Raw genomic sequence first — 23,502 nt, forward strand, 5'->3', positions numbered from 1 at the left:
AAACAAGGAGCGGGTTCTTTGAAAAGATCAACAAACTTGACGAACCCTTGGCAAGACTCACTAAGGAAAAAAGAGAAAGGACTCATATAAACAAAATCCAAAATGAAAGAGGAGAAATAACCACAGATATCATAGATATACAAAGAGTTATCGTAGAATACTATCAAAAACTATATGCCACCAAATTTAACAATCTAGAAGAAATGGATAAATTCCTAGAACAATACAATCTTCCTAGACTGAGTCATGAAGAAGCAGAGAGCCTAAACAGACCCATAAGCAGGAAGAAAAGAGAAACCACTATCAAAAACCTCCCAGAAAATAAAAGTCCAGGGCCAGATGGCTATACTAGTGAATTCTATCAAATATTCAAAGAAGACTTGGTTCCTATTCTACTCAAAATCTTCCAAAAAATTGAAGAATTGAATACTTCCAAAAATATTTTATAAGGCCAACATAACCCTCATACCAAAACCTGGCAAGGACAACACAAAGAAAGAAAACTACAGACCAATATTTCTAATGAATACAGATGCTAAAATACTAAACAAAATTCTAGCAAATCAAATATAACAACACATTAAAAAAATAATTCATCATGATCAAGTGGGATTCATCCCAGAATCACAAGGATGGTTCAACATATGTAAAATGGTTAACGTAATACACCATATCAACAAAACAAAGAACAAAACCCATATGATCCTATCAATAGATGCAGAAAAGGCATTCGATGAAATACAACACCATTTTATGTTTAAAACACTCAACAAAATGGGTATAGAAGGAAAATATCTCAACATAATAAAGGCCATTTATGACAAACCATCAGATAACATATTAAATGGCAAAAAACTGGGGACTTTTCATCTAAAATAAGAAACAAGACAAGGGTGCCCACACTCTCCACTCTTATTCAACATAGTGCTGGAATTCCACTATGTGGAAAGAAATAAAAAGCATTCATATTGGGAAAGAAGAAATAAAGGTTTCACTTTTTGCAGATGATATGATCTTATATAGCAGGGGTCTCAAACTCAACTCAGCATGTGGGCCGCAGAGCAAGATCACAGCCGTTTGGCGGGCTACACTAGGTCTACAAAAAGCAACTGTTACGCAACACTTTTCAGTATCACAAAACGACCAGAAACTGTAGTTTGTGGATTAGTCTGCGGGCCGCAAAAAATTGTTCGGCGGGCCGCGAGTTTGAGACCTCTGCTATATAGAAAACCCCAAAGACTCCACAAAAAGACTATTAGAAACAATAAACCAATATAGTAAGGTTGCAGGATACAAAATTAATATACAGAAGTCTATTTCCTTCTATATGCCAACAATGAAACATCAGGAAACGACCTGAAAAAAATAATCCCCTTCATGGTTGCAACAACAACAACAAAAATCTAGGAATAAACATAAAGAATGGTAAGGACCTATATAATGAAAACTACAAAGCATTGTTAAGAGAAATCAAAAAGGATACCATGAAATGAAAAATATTCCTTGTTCTTGGATAGGAAGAATAAATATAGTCAAAATGACCATATTACCCAAAGCGATATCCAAATTTAATGCAATTCCCATCAAAATTCCAATGAAACAATATCATCAGGTTTATACGGAATGATAAAAAACCCCGAACAGCCAAAGTAATACTAAGGAAAAAGAACAGAGCTGGGGGCATTACAATACCTAACTTCAAATTATATTATCGAGCCACGATAATCAAAACAGCATGGTATTGGCAGAAAAATAGACACTCAGATCAATGGAACAGAATAGAAAGCCCAGAAATAAAACCACATATATATGGTCAAATCATCTTTCATAAAGGAGCCAAAAACACACAATGGAGAAAAGAAAGCCTCTTCAATAAATGGTGCTGGGAAAAACTGGAGAGCCACATGCAAAAGAATGAAACTCAATTATAGTTTGTCCCCTTGTACTAAAATTAGTTCAAAATGGGTCAAAGACCTAAATATAAGACCTGAAACAATAAATTACATAGAAGAAAACATAGGTACTAAACTCATGGACCTTGGTTACAAAGAGCACTTTATGAATTTGACTCCAAAGGCAAGGGAAGTGAAGGCAAAGATAAATGAATAGGACCACATCAGACTAAGAAACTTTTGCACAGCAAAAGAAACTGACAACAAAACAAACAGTCAACTAAATAGGAGATGATATTTTCAAACAACAGCACAGATTAAGGGCCTAATATCCAAAATATACAAAGAACTCATAAAACTCAACTACAAACAAGCAAACAATCCAATAAAAAATGGGAAGAGGACATGAACAGACACTTTTCCCAGGAAGAAATACAAATGGCCAACAGATACATGAAGATATATATATATATCTTCATTAGCTATCAGAGAAATGCAAATCAAAACTACAATGAGATACCACCTCACACCTGTTAGACTAGCTATTATCAACAAGACAGATAATAACAAATGTTGGAGAGGCTGTGGAGAAAAAGGAATCCACATTCACTGTTGGTGGGAATGTAAAGTAGTACAACCATTATGGAAGAAAGTATGGTCTATTCAAAAAATTAAGAATAGAACTACCATATGACCCAGCAATCCCTCTACTGGGTATATACCCTAAAACTCAAAAACATTGGTCCGTAAGGGCACATGCAACCCCATGTTCACTTCAGCATTGTTCACAGTGGCCAAGACATGGAAACAACCAAAAAACCCTTCAATAGATGACTAGATAAAGAAGATGTGGTACATATATACTATGGAATACTACTCAACCAAGAAATGATGACATAGGATCATTTATGACAACATGGATGGACCTTGATAACATACTGAGTGAAATAAGCAAATCAGAATAAACTAAGAACTGTATGATTCCATACATAGGTGAGACACAAAATTGAGACTCATGGACATGGACAAGACTGTGGTGGTTATCAGGGGGAGGGAGGGAAAGGAAGGAGAGGAAGGAGGTGGGGGAGCATAAAGAAAACCAAATAGAAGGTGATGGAGGACAATTTGACTTTGGGTGATGGGTATGCAACATAATCAAATGTTAAAATGACCTGGAGATGTTTTCTCTGAATCTATGTACCCTGATCAATCAATGTCATTCTGTTAAAATTAATTGTCTAAATAAAAAAGAAAAGTTAATTAAAAAAAATAATAGGGATTTCTTTCAATTGTATTTGCAAAAATCAAGGAAAGAGATTTTTTAAAGAGAAATAAATGCCAACACCTAAAGAGTTCTATAATGATATTGCTAGAGATTATTCTTTTTTTGGAATTTATATTCTGTTGGAGGGAAACTACACATTTGCTTAGTTCCCAAAACGTATAGCTGTCCAGAGAAGTGCCACCAGCCTCTTACCCTTGACACTCCGCCAGGTCGGACTCCTCAGGCGGTGGGCTGCCTTCAGACTTCTTCCAGCCGATGATGTATTTGCTCCCTGCCCCTTGTCTGTGGTAGGGCTTGGACAGGGACCCAGTGGTCGGCGGGCTGTTGCTGTGAGACACGATGTAGACTTTGGATGTGTCCAGAGACCCGGTACTTTTGGAACAGTGAGCCAAGGGGCTTCTGCAATGGTGTGAACCACTGAGGAGAGAAAACAAACAAAAGTTAAAAGGCAACCTGAACTCAGCATGCAGGCGTGTCACCAAACGCACAGCCCCATGCTTCATCCTGCCCTCCTCCATGGGCAACACCGGGCAGCGTGAGGTGGAGATGTGGTCTTCTCGCATGGTCAGAGGATGCCCAAGTGCCGGCTGTGTGCTGGGGTGGGAGGCTGAGCACACGTCGGGGATGGCAAATAGAAACACGAGTGACATAGGTGAGTGCGCACAAGGGAGGTGCTCAGCCTCTGCTGTCACCAGGGAAATGTCAGTGTGAGCTGAGAGCATCATGCCACACTCACTAGACTGACAAAAGTGAGTGACTGGAACGTCAGAGGATGTCCAGTGTTGGCCAACACTTGGAAAAATGGGTACCCTTCGACTGCTGGAGGGAGTGGAGACTGAGAACAGCTGGAAAGCAATCTGTGCATAAGCTTAAAGGTGTATACCAGCACAGCATGTGACCGGGCAGTGCACACGTGCACCTACAAAGAGGCAACGATGTTGATAGGAGCATCAGTCTTAAGAGCTCATTAGTGGTAGCAGCCGGAGGCATCAGCAGTGAAATGGCCAGTAAATAAATATGAATCAATGGCTGCGACATCCCCCAATGAATGGCAGGAGGCGGAGACTGCCTGGGTGACTCTCACAAACAAAACTCAGAAAAAGCAGCAAGTCACAAAGCAGATGTCTAAAGACCTTTTTGAATCCAGGAAAGTCAATAATGCAATGTTTTATGAAAAGTTAGTGAAAGCACAGATCAGGATTACTTTACAGATAAAAATTTTAAGCTACTGTCACTTAGTAGTGGGAGACCATGGGCAAGTTCTTCAACCTCAGTTTTCTCATCTGTAACATGGGGCTATAACAGTATACAACTCAAAGGGCTGCTAGGAAGATAATCTGAATTAATTACTTAGCATATGCCCAGCACAGAGTAAGCATTATAAAAATGTAGCTGATTTTTAAAAAGTGATGCATGAAAGAATTATTCATAATAGGGGTCCACGCTAGTAAAGGAGGTTTCCACATGGCTCTTCCTGTTTTCGGGGCACACACCAGCTGGTGAACTGCTGGCATGAGAACTCCTGTCTAGGCAACGGGCTCTGAAAGCTTGTGTATTCTTCCCTAAGCTTCTTATTAGAAAAACCTTCAGATCTACAGAAAAGGTATCAAAATGGTAGAAAAAGATCCATATTCCCTTCCTCTAGGTTCACGACGTGTTCGCTTCTCATTGCCCCTGACACATTCCTGTTTCCACATCCATGCATCTCTGAGCCACCTGAGAATTGGCTGCACACCTCATGACATCACCCTCTATATTTCAGCGCACATTTCCTAAGATAAGGACATTCTCCCACAGAATAACAATGTGCTTAGCGCACTCAGGAACTTGGGCATGAGTGCAATGTTATTATATACTACTCAGCCCATACTCTATAATTTCTCAACTGTCCCAGGAATGCTGGAACAGTTCCCCATTCAGACCAATGAAGGACTGCACATCGTGGTTAGTCACCACAGGCACATGCATTTGAAAGGCTTTGATAGTCCCTGAGATGTGCTGTGGTTAAGTTTGGGGACCCCAAAGTCTGGTATAGTTAATATACTGCACAAGCTACTCACATTACCCTCTGGGTTACCAAACTGAATACTTTCTGAGAATGTTTAGGGAATGAAGCACAGTCACAGATCCTATGTGTTTTTCCATTTGTTTTATAAAACATACTTTTCTAATTCAGACCAGATTAAGCATCTTCACCCCAATAGTAAAACATTTTAACATCTAAGAACAAATTTACTGAATCCATTAATGAGCGATACAGCAAAAAATCTGGGTTTAGCAGCAGTGACATCTTATGAAAGTTTTCTCTGAAGCTGGTAAACATTCTAAACGTTGGCAACAAGCTTTTTATAAATGTTGTCCTTCTAGACTAAAGCTCTTTACTTTTAGAGTTTCACCGCCAATTTCAATCATTTGTACTAAGAGAAGGGTAGGATGACAAGAATAATGACAAGCAACAGATAACCACGAGCCATTTTCAGAAGAACCCAGAACATGACTTTCTTTCTCCTCCCTTCCTTCCTCCCCTCTTTCCTTCCTTTGCAGTTGATTTATATCAGCTTGCAACATGGGCCTGGTATGAATACTTCTTTGTATGCTGAACTCTTATCTAAGTGCCCTGCCCTTGCAGCAAGAAAGAAAATGGATTTTCTGAGTTAAAAGAACTGAGGGGCAGAAGAAAGTAGGCTAGACACACACTTGTCCTGCTGAATGATGACTTTTGCACATGCCCACCCCACTCTTTTCTCATACCATTGTAGCTTATCTTACAGAGTTTTAAGTCCTCCTTCACCCTCCTCAGCACAGCTCTGGAATCACACCATATAGACAATTTCTTACCTGTTTATCTCTGGATGGCTGTTGGGAAGTAAGCGCTGTGTGTTGGGGTTGGGGTTGGAGAAGGTGGCAAGTGTCGGTGGTGGAAGAGCAGGATTAGATGGTAAGAAGCTGCCAAGTATTGCTCTGGGCTCCTGAAACTGCCCCGGCAGCAGCATGCCTCCCACTTCCCCAGGCTGCCTGGGCGCTAGTGTGTCTGCTCCATCAGTAAGCGCTTATCAAGCACCCTTCTTACAGTTCCTTCCTTCCTTCTCCAAATACCGATGCCTGCCATGTGCAGAGCACGACAAGGAGCAATGATTTTAGGAGGGGCGAGTGAGAAGAGGAAATAAAACACAGGACGGGGACACATACAGTGCTCGGGGTGGCTGAGACTAGCCAGGTGGTCAGCACTGATGTCCCATCTTGAAGAGTTACTCTGTTCTGCTACCTGGGGCCATGCCAGGAACAATCCAGATCTTGAGCAGTGAGCCTCAGCTCCAACTGAACCACATGTCCATCTGAACTGAGACTTTACAGGAAAGTATAGGGATGAGGACAGGCATCACAAGGGGTGCACAGGCCCTGGTATGGCCCTCACATTTAGAATTTGCAGAATCTCAGTTCAGTTTTGATAGGTTGGCCCCTGTACTCTCATGAGCGAAGTTCCTTTTACCTCAACACACATATCTTCCATTTAAAATATTAACATACTTACTACTTAAAAATATTTAAATATTTAAGCTCTACTTCAAATTCTCTAGCCTTTTTGCACAGGTGGAGGGACAGGCAGAAGAAAGTATTCAAGATTCAATTTAATGACTGAATTTCACACAAAAGCCTACAATGCAAGCGGAAATGTGGCCAAGATTTTAGGGGGTGCCATGTGGAACCTATGTTTGGAGGGACCCGGTTTTGGGTGACATTATCTGAGCTGGTGGGTCAAATAGAACCTTGACAGTTCTGGACTTCTCAGTACTTTTCACTTTTCTGTTATGTGAACCAATGAGGGTGGAGAAACGCTCTTGACTGGCACACGTGATAAGAGGATGCATGAAAAGGAGAGCCAAGAACACTATCGCTGGACAGAGGATCCCACCACGGTCGGGCAGCCCGGAGGGTGCTCCCACCACAGCCGGGAAGACTGGAGCGTGCCCCACCACTGGCTTATCTGACCATCTCCCGCATTTAGGTGAGTTCTAGGGGAAAGTCAGTGGGAACTTGGAGCTGAATTAGGAAAGACCTCGCACAAGTGGACAAGGACAGTGGTGACTAGTAAGCAGTAAACTCTGTCCATAGCCAAACCTGAATATCCATGTCTTTGCCTAGTCTTTGAAGGAAGGAATCACACATAATGAGTTTTAAAATCATTGTACAGACACATGTCAAATAGCTCAAAACTACTCATAACTACATTTTAAACATCTATAGTTAGAATATCACTCTTTTAAATTGAGCAGTCTTTAGTTTTTGAAGGTTGGGCTGCAGCTGTACACACACATGCAGGCTTCTGCAGAAGACCATGGGGGCCCAGGGACAGGGCTTCTTTTCCCCATCAGGGCTGCGCATGGACCACGCGGAGGCCACCCGGCCTTCTTCTAATGACTGCTCACTATAACCTGAGAACCGTTTACTGGCTGCTGCTTCTGCACACTTAGGGGGAACAGACTGAGAGATACATGGCCTGACTAGAGCAATTAAGGTTTCCATTCGTTTTCTCTCACATTTAAAGAGAGAGAAAAGTAAAACAATGAGCAAGTGGCAAATTAGCATGTGAATTTCACAATTAGAAACAAGCACTCGCCTGACCTGTGGTGGCGCAGTAGGTAAAAGCGTCGACCTGGAATGCTGAGGTCACCCGTTCAAAACCCTCAGCTTGCCTGGTCAAGGCACATACAGGAAGCAGCTACGACAATCTGATGCTTCCCACTTCTCCCCCCCTTTCTCTCTCTCTAAAAAAGAAAACAACAACAACAACAAAAAAACAAAAAGAAAGAAACAAGCACTCCATCTGTACTCCGGCAGTTGGGCAAACAGGTGACAGGGCATCTGCCCTGCACTGCAGACAGCTCCTATTTCAGACCCCCACCTCCACGCTGCAGGCGCAGCGCCAGGCCCTCGTGGCCCCCACAGCGCTGGTCAGTGGTGCAGCAGGCACACACCTGGAATGAGAGGAGATCTCGCTGAGGTCACCCAGGCTGCCGTCAGCGGTGCCGCCGGCAGAGATGGCGGGTGCGTAGCCGTGGACCGCATACAGCTTGGCCGGTTCGTCGTCGGGCCCCAACATGTCAGCGGAGTCCGTCCACTGCTCGGTGCAACTGTGGGCCATGGACCTGCTGCCTGCTAGGTGCAGAGGGCCCAGGCCCACGGGGGGCACACACGGAGCCGTGTCGATGCCGCTGTCAGTGGATGCACCTTTCAGGTAGGTCAGCCCCAGCAGCTCCGGGTCCATCAGGTCCCCAGACCCAAAGTGTTTGTCATCGCTATTGCTGGATGTGTTGCTGGACAGTGTGTTGCTGCTGGAGTGGCTGGAGTAGCTCTTATCCCCAATCTGGAAAAGACATAACGAGGCTTCAGATGAGCTGCACAGGGACAGCTGGCTTCACCGCCTTTCTACAGACTGAAGGACCCAGTGACCCGAGCCTAGCGGGTCTACAGGTGCCATCTTCCCAACAGGCTCAGATCATGCTCAGCATATTTTAGCAGTAAAGTATATTTTAGTGAAGATATGTACACTGGTTTTTTAGACATAATGCTATTGCACACTTATCAGATGGCAGCATAAAGTAAAGGTAATTTTTGTGTGCTCTGGGAAACCACAAACCTGTGGGACTTGTGCTGTGATACCCGCACCATCCCTGAGGTGAGCCTGTGCTCTGCTCGTTCATGAAGACAACACTTCCACTGGGCTCACAGCAGCCCTTTCCACTGTCTCTTCAAAGGAAGCCAGTGAGAGAATTTACCTTAAGGAAAAATAACGATCCTTGATTTCTAATTCCTCCCATAACTCATCTTATATCAAATAGATTATCTTTTCAAGTCTTTGTCATTATTTGTTCAGGAAGCAGAAAGTAATTAGCGAAGATGGCACAAACTGGGACAGTACACGGAGATTAATAAAAGGAGGAGAGCAGTCTTTTATCAGGAAAATGCTTCTGTGACAAATTATGGCACCAGCCCTGGGTTGGGGGTGGAAGAGCCGGGTCTGAACCACAGTGGGGGACAGTGGCCATCCCTGAGTCCCTCTCTGTGCTGGGAATGCAGAGCTCATGTGATTAACTGTGGACCCACTGGGACTGTCTACGTGAATGGTGCTGCCGCCACGGGCATCGGGAAGCCTGAGCAAGGGCTCTGAGAGCCTGCGGACCACCAGGCGGCTCTCCGCAGAAGGAACAGGGGTGCTCTAGCGTCCCTGGGAGACAGAGCACGGAGAAGACAGACTCAGAGTAGTCCCCGTCTGACTGGCGTGCTCACACGGGACCCTCTGTACAGCCTGGGGACACGGACCAGACCTGGCATAGCAGCAAAGGGCTGTGGGACGGAGTCAGGCCCTCATCTGTCAGAGTGGCCTGGCCTCTCCTTCCTCCACCCGCACAATTAGACCCTTAAGCAAATCCTGACCCCTTTATCACACACTGATGCTTTCATGTGTGGTCCCACCCCTTGCCTCCCTCTGCTTACAGCACTGAGAGATGTGCAAGGGAGAACTGAACGAATATACTATAAAGGGACTCAGACTAGTCCCAGGCAGAGCTGGGGAGGGCCTGTCACGTGGGTGCTAATATCCTACAGTAAGCTTGCCAATGACAGGAAAAGGAAGAAGAAAGACAGTTCAAGCCAGGAGCTGATAAAATTTCTTCACCCACAGATTTTAGAACATAAGCGACTTAAAAATATTGGTCTTATTTGGCAACAGCTAACAAGTCACATTTCTGTATTTAACTGGGACTCCCGTTTCTCTGAGCAGCAGTCACCTGCCCGGCTGTCCTCAGGACTGGGGAACAGGGCATACAGGCACTGCGCGGACCTGTCCGGAGTGGTGCACACTGACTGGCAGCCCCGGACAGGACCTCTGACCACACACACTGCACAGAGCCCGCGTCTGTCCCATAAGAGAGTACCAACAGGAACACGATTTGGTTGCTGTCATTGCTGGACATCAGGGCCAAAGCTGAGGATGCCCTCACAGCTTTGCCAATAATTGACTGTGTGACTTTTCTTTGAGGTTCTTTATAAACCAAGGAGAGAAAAAAATTCTGACTTTGTTTATTTTTTCACCTTGGGTATCAGGGACCTGAGAGGTCGAGGCCATGCCATGGGGAGTGTCTGGCAATAAAGCTATTGAGTGATGTGTGCTGACGGGCATCAGAAGGCAGATGGTGCATCGTCTGCAAAAGCGGACTTACGTGAGAAAGCTTATTGGGGGAATCTTTGCAACTTTCATCCTTCTGCAGGGCTCTTTCTTTATAGGAACTCAGGACTTTGGAGGGTGGGCCATGCCATCTGGTTTCTGTCACATAAAGAGAGTAGAGTTGAAAACAAAATAAAAACAGACACATAGATATGGAGAACAGACTGACAGTGGCCAAAGGAGATGGGGGCTCGGGTGAAAAAACTTATAGACACAGCCAGAGTGTGGGGGCTGCAGTGAAGAAAGGGGTGGGGATGTGGCGGAGGGTACGGGGGGGGGAGATGGTGATGGAGGGAGACGAGTTGGGTGGTGAACACACAATGCAACATACAGATAATGTGTTGTAAAACTGTGCACCTGACACTTGTATAATCATATTAACCAATGTCACCCCAATAGTCAATAAAAATTTTTTAAAAATAGAGAGCGAGAGAAGAGCAGAATACCTAATTTTCAGCATTAACAAAAGAGCAAAGAAACAAAGGGGGCTGCACAAATGGTTCGGGAAAAAATGAACAGGAACATGGTTCTAGGACCTTCTGATCTTGCCAGTGGATATACCACAGGAGTGGGCAGAACATCCACCACAAAGGTAATGGTCCCTTTCCCAGGCACCCCCACTGGCCATGACCCCACATCCCCAATGACATCAGGGAACAGAATGACATGCAGCACGATGGCATGCATCAAGAGTGCACGGAATGAACGAGTGACAGGAGGAGAGGGCACAGAGGGAAGAGCAGGGAGGGGTGGCGTTTGTTTACCCATGGAGTTCCTCATCACCTGGGTGTCTACTTCCTTCCAGGGCGTCCTCCCGTTCCCGGGCTCCCTCACATTCCAAAGGGCCTGGGCCCTGGTGCTCGAGCAGCAGAGGAGACTGGCACCTGGAAAGAACAGAGAGCTGAGCAGGGCTCATCCCAGTGCCACCCCCACTGGCATGTCCCCAGTGTGGGGCTCCTACGGGGCACCGGAAGGAAGACCCCTAATGAGAAGCTGTCTCTGGCAGAAGTACAGCGTCTGTCAGCCCAACCCCATCAGAGGAGCTTCGAGCACCTGGCACCGGGGGCTTGTTTCCCCACTGGGTCAATAGAGGTGACAGTCATTTACAGATGAAGATGGGCCACTGACACTAGCAGGGTAGAAGACTGTCCAGGGCAGGACACATGTCCCCGGCAAGGTAAGGGGGAGCTCACTGCTTTCATTTTTTCTCATGCCCATAATACCTGCCACTGATATTTCTTTATATTATATTTTTTAAGAAAAAGGAAATAAAATTGACTGGCTCTAGATTACCTCTAGGTGGACTTTATTTTATAAAAACCCAAAATAAGGCAATATAATCCTTTGAAAGAAATAAGTCTCAGGAAACTTGATCATTCACAGAACCCCAGCTATAAATCCTGGTTTGCAGAAAAAGCCAGGAATGGTTTATACATTGATACAAAAACTACCCCCTCTATAGTTTTTAAATTTTTATTTTTAATTTATTGTGTTGACATGGTTTAAAGTGCCCCGCCCAATTAACACCTTCTACACCCCGCTTCGTGTGCTCCATGCCACTCCACTTTTAAAATGCAATGCCACTAAAAAAATGTCTCTCTGTACAACTTTTAAGAACCCCATCTGTTATGAAGGTAGGGGACACATGTAACTCAGACTGAAAACGTCTATTTCTGAGCCTCAATCAGAATGATAGGGGGTCCAGAGAGAGATACCTCCTTCTGGTGACGGATATCCTTCTCTCTGGCTATCCTCTCCTTTAAGCCCCACACACAGCTCCTTCCAAAGCAGAGGCGAGAACTGGTTGCAAATGGACACACTGCTGCCAGGAGCCCAGCTGTGGCCTGCTGAGCACAGGGCCTCACCACCCTCCTTGTCTTCCCCCAGTTAATCAGCAGCGTCTCTGTGTGCCCAGGTGTCCTCGGGCTCCCTCGAACCTGCTGGCACCTGGACACTAGGTGAGCACAGGTGACCAGGGATGTCTGCCTGCCCACGTGGGAGTTGGCCTTCACTCTTCTCTACCAGGAAGCAGAGGAAAACATGTTGAAAGCTAAGCCTGCCTCTGCTGACTCTGGGCTTCGTTTTGGAGAAAAAGCACTTTAAAAGAGGCTGTGGATGTGTCCCTGCCAGCAAGTCCAGTGAGGGGGCATTCCCAAGGGCACTGCCCAGAGTCCCCAAAGCCTTACTTCTCACATGTTCACAAAGACTTTCCTCATTAGAAAGAGTGAGCAGAGAAGCAGAGAAGCTCGGAATGCAGAGAAATGAGCGAAAGCACCCTGGCGGGAACAGTGAGCTCTCAGGCCTGGACAGACTCGTCAGAAGCATGTCCAGCACCTTTACACCCCCTGGGGTGTCATACACAGGTGCGGTTTCTGAACAGGTCCCTCCCAGGGTCCGCAGGAGGTGGAGCGAGCATACCCGTCATAGCCCACTTGCGGTCTCCAGGGTCCGCTCCCACCAGGTCCGGGGTCACTGGAGGATGACTGGTTGCTGGGTGAACTTCTAAAACAGGGACTAGAATCATTAACAGGGCACTGAGGTATCTGTGCAGGGCCAATACTGACCTGCTTGTTTTACAAATGAATTCATTTCTACAAGGAAGAAGTACACGTCGCAAGGTGGAACAGAATAAACTGTGACACGCGCACTTAGACTTGGTGACACTGTGAGGTCTCAGGTGGCACGGCTGGTGCTTTATCATGGGAGAGATGTAGCAGAAAAGCCTCACATATTAAGGGGTACTGGGCAGGTCATGACTCAGCAAGATAGGAAGAACAGCCATGCGACTCCCAAGGACACGGAATTATGAAAACATTACCACCTCTTAGTGTATGAAACTTAAGGCAAGACACACTTTGGTTCTGTGTGTATTTAAAACCTATGCAGAAAGAAAACTCTAAATTTGATAAAAACCATTTATTTTCACGCGTCTGCTGAATGCAATCTGGTTTATTCCTGTTTATTTCAGATACACACCAATGAGTAATATTCATGAGAACTCACATGGTGAAGCTGTGCTTGCCGTTTTGCTATAAGAACCCTACTGGTTTTTCCCTATAACTTACTAACTTCTACTTTAAGGGAGGTTCTGCAGACCCCTTCCGTGCCAGATGTCACTCCTTTCACCTGCGCAACCTGTGTGCATGTCTCTGAATATGAAAGTTTGTAAACTCAGCAGACACTTGAGTAAGGTGACCCAGAGCCAGGGTGATTTAATGTCAAGTCATATCTTCCCTGCACTCTGGAAAAAATACTGAAGGAAGCAGAGGGAGATCACGTGCAAGTATCTGCCAATTAATTACCTTGAATACTTGTATAGGCTTATCACCACGTGCCGGGTTCTAAGCAGTTCTAAGCAGTTTACACATCGTGATTGATTCAAGCCTCCTAAAGCCCCAGAGAGGTCTCTGTTATTACTAAGTTTATTTTTCAGAAGAGGAAATTGGAGGCTAGGTGGTGGCGAGGAGCAGCCCAGGGTGACAAGCCGTGGCTCAGCATCCTGGCTTACAACTCCATAGGACCAGAGCCCAGTGGGCTGCTGAGGAAAGCCATGGTATCCCCGTGGCCCACAAGTTATGTGACAGCTGAGACAAAAGGAGTAGGAATTGACATCAATAAAAAAAAAAACGAATTCTCTTCCATTCACTTAGAGCAAGCTGTGTGAAATAAGCAGCCAAAAGGCTCGCTAGCTTCTCATGCTACAGGGCTTACCTTTCAAACAAATGCACTCACTCTCTCTCTCTCTCTCTGAGAAATTAATTTCAAACTCAACTCTCTTTGCTTAAGAGGAGAGAAGAGCCCAGAAATGCTAAGGATCTAAGGACCTATTAAAATGCTTCCCATATCGAGATGATGGCATTTAATCATTGGTGTGCCGGTTTCATCTGTACTCAAAGCTGTTCACATTTGTCTAGAGGGCTGCACACAACAGATTCTCGGGAGTCTTCTAAGATAGTCTGGAGAATGACTGCTCAGAAGTCACGGACAGAGAGGGGAAGCTGTGGTCCTGGTGGGCAGATTCTGTAGCTAGGATCCTCATTGTTTTAAAATTTATTTTTCGATCACAGTTGACATATGATTATATTAGTTTTGGGTGTACAAAATAGTGATTAGACATACAGACCTTACACAGTGATCCCTTGGCATCACACAAAGCTATTGTGTCCCCTTGCTGCACTTTGCACCCTGTGACTGCCTTCAGAACGCCCAGTCTGTACCTCTCCATCCCTCAGGAGGCCAGCCTCTCAGCAGCACCACCACAGGCCGACAGCAGGGTGGCTCCAAGCACCCCTGCGTCCAGCCCGGCCCTGGACATGCCTGCCAATTTACTTAGAACAAGCTGACTCAGACACATGCACCAAGTGAAAGTCCCCCCACAGTCAGAAGCGGTGGCCCTGGGGTTTGCCAAGGCCGTCCCTGAGGACATGGTGTAGAGGTACCTGGTGCCGTCGGGCAGCTTGCGGTCGAAGGAGGTGCTGCGTGGGATAGCGGCCTGGGCCTGCTGGCGCAACTGCTGGCACTGCAGCCGGTCGGGTGTGCTGGGCGCGGGCGAGGCATGGGGCAGTGGCTGTAGGGACGGGGTGGGCACCCGGTGCCAAGTAGTGTTCCTCCGGAAAGGGGTTTTGTACTCGCAGGGGGTGCCCTCGCTGTCCAGTTTGTATTCCACCATGGGGATCCGGCAGAGCTCCGAGCACCCTCTGTGGGGCCGAGAAGAGACAGTGAGGGGGGCTCGAGGGGGGCACAGCTTCCTCGCAGCCGCATGTGCTTGTCAGGGCCCACAGAGCATGAGGCCAAGCCAGGCCCCCGAGGAGCCCGTCACTTGTAACACAACAGCAGGTCCTGACCACTCCATTCCTCCCCTGTCTGATCAGGAGCTTGGGAACCGAAAAGGCTCTCTGTGCCTGTTCTGGCTCGGTGCTTCTTCCATGCCGCAGGGACTGCAGGGTCAGCATCGGAAATGCACTGGCAGCTTGTGACACAGTCTATGGACAGTTCTGGAGACTACAGCAGTTAGGGATGGGGCCCAGAGATATTAAACACCTTGATCACAGCTACGCTGCAGAGCCAGGCTGAACTCCTGTTGTTACATTTTTGCCCAAGAACCGGAGAAATAAGACACCCCAACTCACATCAGTCGCTTGTAGAGAGATGGAAATGTCGGTCACCTTGTCTGCGGTGACCAGTTCACATCAGTGAGCCCTGCACATGTGCTGTTTAGTGTACATCTACAATTCTCAACAAAGGTGTAAAAAAGAACTTCTTAGAGAGGATGAAAGCTTCCTTTTTCCCTGAATCTTTATTCTTCACAAAAGCCTTTGGTTCAGCCCCATTGGAGGCCTGTCCACTCAGTGACCAGAAGAGCTGGGCAAATGTCAGACACCCAGTAACATTAACTTCAACCTGAGTGTTGAATGTGTTGGAGCTGGCAGATGGTCACTGGCTTCTCTGTCTGTTGCCCCTTAGAAGATACTCCCATGAGAGTTATCTTCTTTTTAGCTCTAAGACACACCTGATGCATATCTGTGGACACAGGCTGCACAGGACAACCCTACCCCCCATCCCAGAGGTGCTCCGCCCACGGCAGCCTCCAGCAATAAGGGGCTGAGAGGACTGGGAACGGGCAGTGTGGCTGAGGAGCCCAGCGACAGAACTCTAATTTAGATTTAAAATCTGATATGTGATTCATTCTTTTAAGTATGGTTGAAATAATATACGCATGAGAACCTACTTTTACAACTGTAAGTTTTATGAAATCTAGACACAGCAAGTATTTTGGATGAAAATTTCCCATCTAAACTGATACATGGTAAATGTAAAACACATTCCAATTTCAGTGGGCCAATGGAAAAATGATATGAACTATCTCACTAATGATTTTTTTAATATTTGTTGGACATTGAAATGATAATATCTGAAATATTAAGTTAAAATATATGATTAGGCCCTGGCCGGTTGGCTCAGCGGTAGAGCGTCGGCCTAGCATGCGGAGGACCCGGGTTCGATTCCCGGCCAGGGCACATAGGAGAAGCGCCCATTTGCTTCTCCACCCCTCCACTGTGCCTTCCTCTCTGTCTCTCTCTTCCCCTCCTGCAGCCAAGGCTCCATTGGAGCAAAGATGGCCCGGGCGCTGGGGATGGCTCTGTGGCCTCTGCCCCAGGCGCTAGAGTGGCTCTGGTCGCAACATGGCAACACCCAGGAGGGTCGCAACATGGCGACGCCCAGGATGGGCAGAGCATCGCCCCCTGGTGGGCAGAGCATTGCCCCCTGGTGGGCTTGCCGGGTGGATCCCGGTCGGGCGCATGCGGGAGTCTGTCTGACTGTCTCTCCCTGTTTCCAGCTTCAGAAAAATGCAAAAAAAAAAAAAAAAAAAAAAAAAATATATATATATATATATGATTAAAAATAATTTCACTTGTTTTTTTAAAACATTTTTAATTTGACTGCTAGAAAGTTCAAAATTAACTATTTCTACTGGACAGTCTACTATGGAGCAACCCCTTCCTTGCCCACCTGGCCCACTGCCAGCTGTCTGGCCCCGTGTCTCCTTCTGGCTATCACTTCTCTCGATTTGGCCCAAGACTCAGCTCATACCCCACTTCCCCACAAGATCTGGGGACTCTGCTGAACAACACAAAGGCCAGCAGCAAGCCACTGTGAAAATCAAAAAAGACATGTCCTCTGCATGGGTGCCCTGGGGAGACAGTGGCCCATGGTCAGAGCAGGGTCAGATTTCAGTGACCACTCATCTCACCACTAGGACATGGACCAGAACGCACACGCAGCAGTCTCCCCTGACTTATGGTGACCTGCTCTGTTTACAATCCAGTAGGATCAGTATCATTCTTGTGGCTCGGGTTGATGGACAGAGATCACTGTTAGAGGTCTCATGTGAGTATTATGTCTCCAGGTAGTCTGCAAACTTCTTGGACAGAGCTGAATTTATCTTTAGCCCATTTACATAACAGGAATCGTACATAATGAACAAGGGTGATAAAAAAATTTAATAGTTTAAAATTGTCTCGTATATAATCTGACCAGGTATATAATCAGGAATCAGAGTCACATGCCACATATTCTATTTAGTGTGAGCAAAGTGGAAAACAAAATTAGTGAAATCTGTCACAATGAAGGGAAAACTTGAGTGTCCATCCTGTGAAAGTCATGTGTAGTTTTTGGTTACCACAGTCACTCTCTTAACCTAGTGTTACAGTTCCCCAAAGGTCATCTAGCGTGCTCTCTGATGTGCTCAAATGGTCAGCCAGAGATGTAAGACCCTTTACCTTCAAAAACATGATTTAAGCCAGACATCCATCAAGTTTCCCACTAATTACACAGCGCTATCAGTACTGTTAGCTTGACCAAAGTCAGCCTGTGAAACCAATTGGTACAGTTTGGCAGGGACACAGGATGACTGGGAAAGTTCTAGATTTGAGTGTCAGGGCAAATCATCCCAATTTATCACATTGACAAAGTAGTCAGCCTCCAAAGCCGGTGCCTCTCCCTAGACATTCCAGAGTCAACATAAAAGCTATTCTAATAAATATTTGATACAGCCACTAGGGTAAGCATTGCTCTCTAGAAAGCAGACTTCCATTCTCAAATGGTAAAAGTTTTTCATCCTTGTCTCAAAAGCACAACAAAAGAGCAGAGGGAACAACAAACAAACAAACTTGGCTTTTAGAAATTGGAGACATGGGAAACTTTGCAACAGGATACAAAGATGGAAGGCAGACAGAACAAGGTGACGGTTCAGCAGAGCAGAGGAGGGTGTCTGCAGAGGGAGACATGGAGAAGCACGACCACTTCCGGACACTGGCAGGGACGGGAAACACCAGGCTCCACAGAAGGAGAAAGTGAAAAAGAAGGCTTAAGAGAAGGGTTATTAATAAAAGTGGAGAAAGAAGTCTGACCCTAGCCCAGCTGGTCAACAACCCCTACCCCAAGAGGCAGGAGCAATGGTGCACGGAGCCCAACCACGGGGCACGGAGGGGAGCTCAGCTAAAAGTAGAAGGCTCCTAAAATCCTTGCTGGGGACGAGTCTCAGACTCCCTCCCCCTTCTCCAAACCCAGCTTTGTACCTTCCTCAAACCACAGAGACGATGGAGGACCTTTCTCTAGAAAAGAGACAGGTGGGGGTAAGCCACTTGACCACTCTGGAGAGAGGTGTACCCGCCAACTATATCTTCAGAGAATAAGGAACTTCTGAAATTTAAAAATATAATAAATAAATTATCCAGTAAGACACCTCATCTGTAAAGTATACCGAAAAACTCTCCCAGAATGTTATAGAAAGCAAACAGACAAAATTAACATTCAATCCAAATAGTCTAACAATGGATGAAAAAAGGTGTCTATTAAGACACCTCATTGTGGAATTTGGGTTCCTGAGTTAAACGGGAGATTCTAAGTTCTGGGGCAGCAGGTGAAGAAGTCAGGGTGAGGCCAGGCCCTACGGAGGTCTGGGACACAGAACAGCTCAATTCTTCTCAACAGCAATGGATGGGTTATTCCTTGCCTTTCCAATCAATAGACCTTGGAGCTTGGGATGGAGAGGTGGGTAGAAATAAAAAAAGTTCTGCATTTTGGCTTAGGAAGCCAAAGGGATGCCGGTGCCACCATTGGGGACCACAAGAGGAACAGGCTGGACAAATTATGCTAAAGAAATACTGTGTCTGTTTACAAAGAATGTGGTAGCGATCATCTGTTTATTAGGAAACTTTAAGCTTTCAACACTTCTTCTCCTAGAGCAAAATTCCTCTCTCTTATCCAAGCAAGTTTAAATTACTCTGGGTTTACTGAATGTGGTAGTTAAATTACTGGCCAAATTTAGTAAGTCCAGATTTACATCAAATTGCATTTTTTGTGTGTGTGCATGTGTGAAATGCTAAGGCTCTGCAATTTTTACCCACGGACTTTTGAGCCTTACATCCTAGGAACCAAAGAGCTCGTCTGGGTTGCAAGCTTACTAAGTTTGGTTAAAAAGAAGGAATAAAGAGAAGACAGATGGCTGGGTTGTGTGGTGCATTTGATTTATGCTCAGAAACTGTAGTCTTAAATAAGCTATGGTTGTTCAGCTGGAATCCTGGAAGGAGAATACTCCGTCCATGCATCACCATGAATGGTGTTTGGGAGGGTGCTACAGGACCACGTGAAGCCAGGTGGGCTAAAGACAGTTGGGATGGGATTACTCCATTCCAGTCTCTTGCACAAAGTCATATGTAAATGATTTTTTAATTCTGAAACTTGGCATTCTTTGCCCTAACAAAAACCAGCTATTCTCAAAAAGAATGGCTTTATTTTTGTTCTCTTTCTTTTTAAAGTTTTATTTATGGATTTTAGAGAGAGAGGAAGGGAGAGGGAGGGAGGAAAAGAGGGGGAAGGGGGAGAGAAAGAAGAGAGAGAGAGAGAGAGAGAGAGAGAGAGAGAGAAACATTGATTTGTTGTTCCATTTTTCTACATGTTCATTGGCTAACTCCTGTATGTGTCCTGACTGGGGATTGAACCTGCAACCTTGGTGTATGGGGATAATACTCTAACCAACTGAGCTACCCAGCTAGAGCAAGGCCTTTATTTTTAAATCAAAAATTAATTTTGTAATAATATGACACTTAGAAACCGAGTGTTAACTTTTTTATTTCCGTGACGAAGACATCCCAGAAATATTACTAATTATAGCATATCATCAAGCCTGGTCACCCTCAGTTCTACTCTGTATGTATGACAGATTCCTTGAAAACTCTGAATAGGAAATTCAACTAATTTTTAGAGACATGGGAAGAGGTGTAAAATACGAATTACAATCAGTCTGCAGAGGCCCTCTCTCCTGCCTGGGTGGTCCCAGCACAGGACAAGTGATATCATCCCAGCCCATCAGAAGCATCAAAACTGGCACTGGTGTGAAGGGCAGCAGCAAACATTTCTCACCAAGAAGCAAACGCCAACTGAAACCCAAACTGACCAAATGCACAAGAGATACTTCTGTAAAAGTAAGCTGCTCATCGTGTGTGTAAATGAAACACTTCTGAAGAAAAGACTTAAGTCTTGTGCTTTCCTGCATTCCTGGATCAATTCAGGGCTCATGATAAATGCCCTTGGCTTCCTTTCGACTTCCCAAGCCAAGGCCAGGGCTACAAACTGCATTCCTAGCTTCTGGTGCTGTTTTCAGTCTGCCTGCCAGAGGGAGACACTCTGAGACATTAGATAAGGCGGCAGGTCCCTTTCAGGGGAGCGTATCTGTTTCCTCTCTGCTTGTCATCCACGTATGCTTCTAATTAGCATGCTACGTAGAGATCAACAAGAACTCAGCTGTTGGGTTAAAAATCAATATCATCTTTAACACTGCTCATCTAACCAGAAACTTTTCTGAGTCTAACCTGTCTCCGTAGTATATCCTGGAAGGCAAAACATTTTGTTGACTAAGGTCACATAAAATGTGCTGGTTAAAAGGCAATGTAAGGCCCTGGCCAGTTGGCTCAGCGGTAGAGCGTTGGCCTGGCGTGCGGGGGACCCGGGTTCGATTCCCGGCCAGGGCACATAGGAGAAGCGCCCATTTGCTTCTCCACCCCCCCCCCTTCCTCTCTGTCTCTCTCTTCCCCTCCCGCAGCCAAGGCTCCATTGGAGCAAAGATGGCCCGGGCGCTGGGGATGGCTCCTTGGCCTCTGCCCAGGCACTAGAGTGGCTCTGGTCCAGGCAGAGTGACACCCCGGAGGGGCAGAGCATCACCCCCTGGTGGGCAGAGCGTTGCCCCTGGTGGGTGTGCCGGGTGGATCCCAGTTGGGCGCATGTGGGAGTCTGTCTGTCTCTCCCCATTTCCAGCTTCAGAAAAATACAAAAAAAAAAAAAAAGGCAATGTAAGGATGCTGAGAGAATGACAAGCACTTCCATTAGCTGGAGTCCTCAGGGCAGCTTACACTTTACTGTTTTCCAATGAACAACAATCTTCAGCATTGCAGGCTTTCTGGGATGGTTCCTTTCTGCAGAAAAGACACTTGTTAACTAACTCTCCATGCTCAGTAGCATTCTCCTGCTGCCCAAAGCAGGTTTCCACAGATGTCTGGTCCACAGCTGCTGCCCCTTCTGCGCAAGGCCAGTACAGAGGTAGTGTCCACTCCGGTTCACAGTTCACAGGCGCCCACACTGTCAGCTAGGCACTGTACCTGTGCACCCTTAACTTCAGAGACACCCAGCAAGAGAAGCCAGCAGTACACATCTACCCAGAGGCCATTACCTTCTGATGACAGCTACAGTTTCTTGGAAATACCCTCCACTCACATCAACAATCTGCGTGCTTGAAGGTGGGGGCTATGGGCTCTAGCCCCTGCAGCCTGACCACCAGGACTGGCACTGTTGGAGCACAGCCAAGCTATACCGTTTTCTCTACTCCTCCCAGCAGGGGCTCTCCACATCAACCACCTGTTTCCATGAAAGACTGGGTTTAGGCTCTCGGTTCAAAACCCAGGCCTGACAACAGACAGCTCAGAAATGGGACAATCTCTTTGGGCCCATGTTTCTCCTGCAGGTGGGACAAGACAGCACTAGGAGTGTCAAGAAGGGCCCTGGCTTGTTGGCTCAGTGGATAGAGTATCAGCCCAGCGTGTGGAAAACCCGGGTTCGATCTCCAGTCAGGGCATACATGAGAAGCGACAATCTGCTTTTCTTCCTTTCCCTCTCCCCCTTTTCTCTCTCTTTCGCTCTCATAGCCAGTGACTCGATTGGTTTAAGCATTGGCCTCAGATGGGGGTTGCCGGGTGATTCTTGGTCAGGGTACATGTGGGAGTCTGTCTATCTCCCCCCTCACTTAAAAAAATTATATGAAACATGTAAGCTTCCTGAAGTGACCATTTTACAAGAAAGAGGTTAGTTACAAAGACTTTGCTTTTTGCTTCTATATAACAGAGGACATCAAAAGGCACATGAACCTTCACCAAACTTCTCATTAACTTGTTCCATCCACAGCAGCACAGCGTCATATATAATGAGATAACACATACTCACAGAAGCACAGAGCTGAAGAGTTTAACTTTCTGTAACAACTAGAACTACAGACACACTTTGAGTATATGCAGGGGCCATAAATAGCCTTAATTCTTCTGAAGAGAGCAAAACAAAATAAAAAACCTAGTGAAATGAGAAAGTTAAAGGAGTAAGGCATATCCTTTGAAGAAAAAAAAGGCATTTGAACAGATTAGCTGGACCTGGACTGGGTGAGCCACCCACTATGAGACCACAGCCTAATCACATGATTATAACCTGCACTGACTGTACTCTGATATGGCCTGTCAGTTTTACTTAACTTGGCTGTGTTGTAGTAGAGGAGCTTTAACTCAACCCAGTAATCTAATGAAAGGCCTTACAATGTGCTCCAGCCACCACTTACCTTGTAGGGCACTTGACAGTTTTCCACATACACTACAGCACTGGCATTTCCCAGAAATATCCAAGGTAGTACCAAGGACATCTCCAATGTCCAGAGAAGGCTCAGAGAGATTGGGTTAGAGGGGATACGTCTAATCAGGGATAGGCTCACACTGGAACCTGGCACCTCTGACTCTTAGCTCAGTGTTCTTTCCAAAACCCTTGGACACCTTCTTAGAGACAACCATCAAAAGAACAGCCAATGTGGTTTACATATGCCATATTATCCATTAGGAGCTAAAAAAAAAAAATCTCTGGAAACAAAGGCTATACAAATATTGATCGACTTAAGACCTACGCAACTTACGACCATTCGACTTTACGACCACAAACGCTAGCCACCACTGCTCCGTGTCTGGCAGTGCAAGTGTTGCCCAGCTGGGCATATGACAGTGCGGACCAGCTTCCAGCGGCACTACTATCTCTGCGTGCACCATTTCAACTGTTATCCCAGACTCGGTACAACAATTTGTGTTTTGAGTCTTGGATATTTTTCATCAAACCCCTCTCAAGATGTCTACCAAGAAGAAATTGTCTTTGCAAATATTAAACCAGTTGTACTGGTAATGCAGTCTTTTACTTAAACCTGACGAATGTAAAAATAAGAAACAAAATGGTGTAGAGATGATACAAACGGCATAAAATGAACAAAGAAAATTATGATATATAACAATAATGAAAGAAAA

At 45.7% G+C, this 23,502-nt stretch overlaps 1 protein-coding gene across 3 annotated transcripts in view; it reads right to left on the reverse strand.

Moving 5' to 3' along the window:
- The window catches only part of SIPA1L2 (signal induced proliferation associated 1 like 2), a 261,170-nt gene that overhangs the window by 37,495 nt on the left and 200,173 nt on the right, over nucleotides 1-23,502 (reverse strand). For all 3 annotated transcript variants that reach the window (XM_066236177.1, XM_066236189.1, XM_066236182.1), the window contains exons 10-15: nucleotides 14,842-15,099; nucleotides 12,821-12,904; nucleotides 11,186-11,286; nucleotides 10,398-10,501; nucleotides 8,154-8,542; nucleotides 3,370-3,594 (exon numbers count right to left, since the gene is read on the reverse strand). In XM_066236177.1, coding sequence (XP_066092274.1) covers nucleotides 3,370-3,594; nucleotides 8,154-8,542; nucleotides 10,398-10,501; nucleotides 11,186-11,286; nucleotides 12,821-12,904; nucleotides 14,842-15,099 — 1,161 coding nt within the window. The remainder of the gene's footprint in view (nucleotides 1-3,369; nucleotides 3,595-8,153; nucleotides 8,543-10,397; nucleotides 10,502-11,185; nucleotides 11,287-12,820; nucleotides 12,905-14,841; nucleotides 15,100-23,502) is intronic.

The sequence above is a fragment of the Saccopteryx bilineata genome, chromosome 1, assembly GCF_036850765.1.
Source record: "Saccopteryx bilineata isolate mSacBil1 chromosome 1, mSacBil1_pri_phased_curated, whole genome shotgun sequence".
Taxonomy (NCBI): Eukaryota; Metazoa; Chordata; class Mammalia; order Chiroptera; family Emballonuridae; genus Saccopteryx; species Saccopteryx bilineata.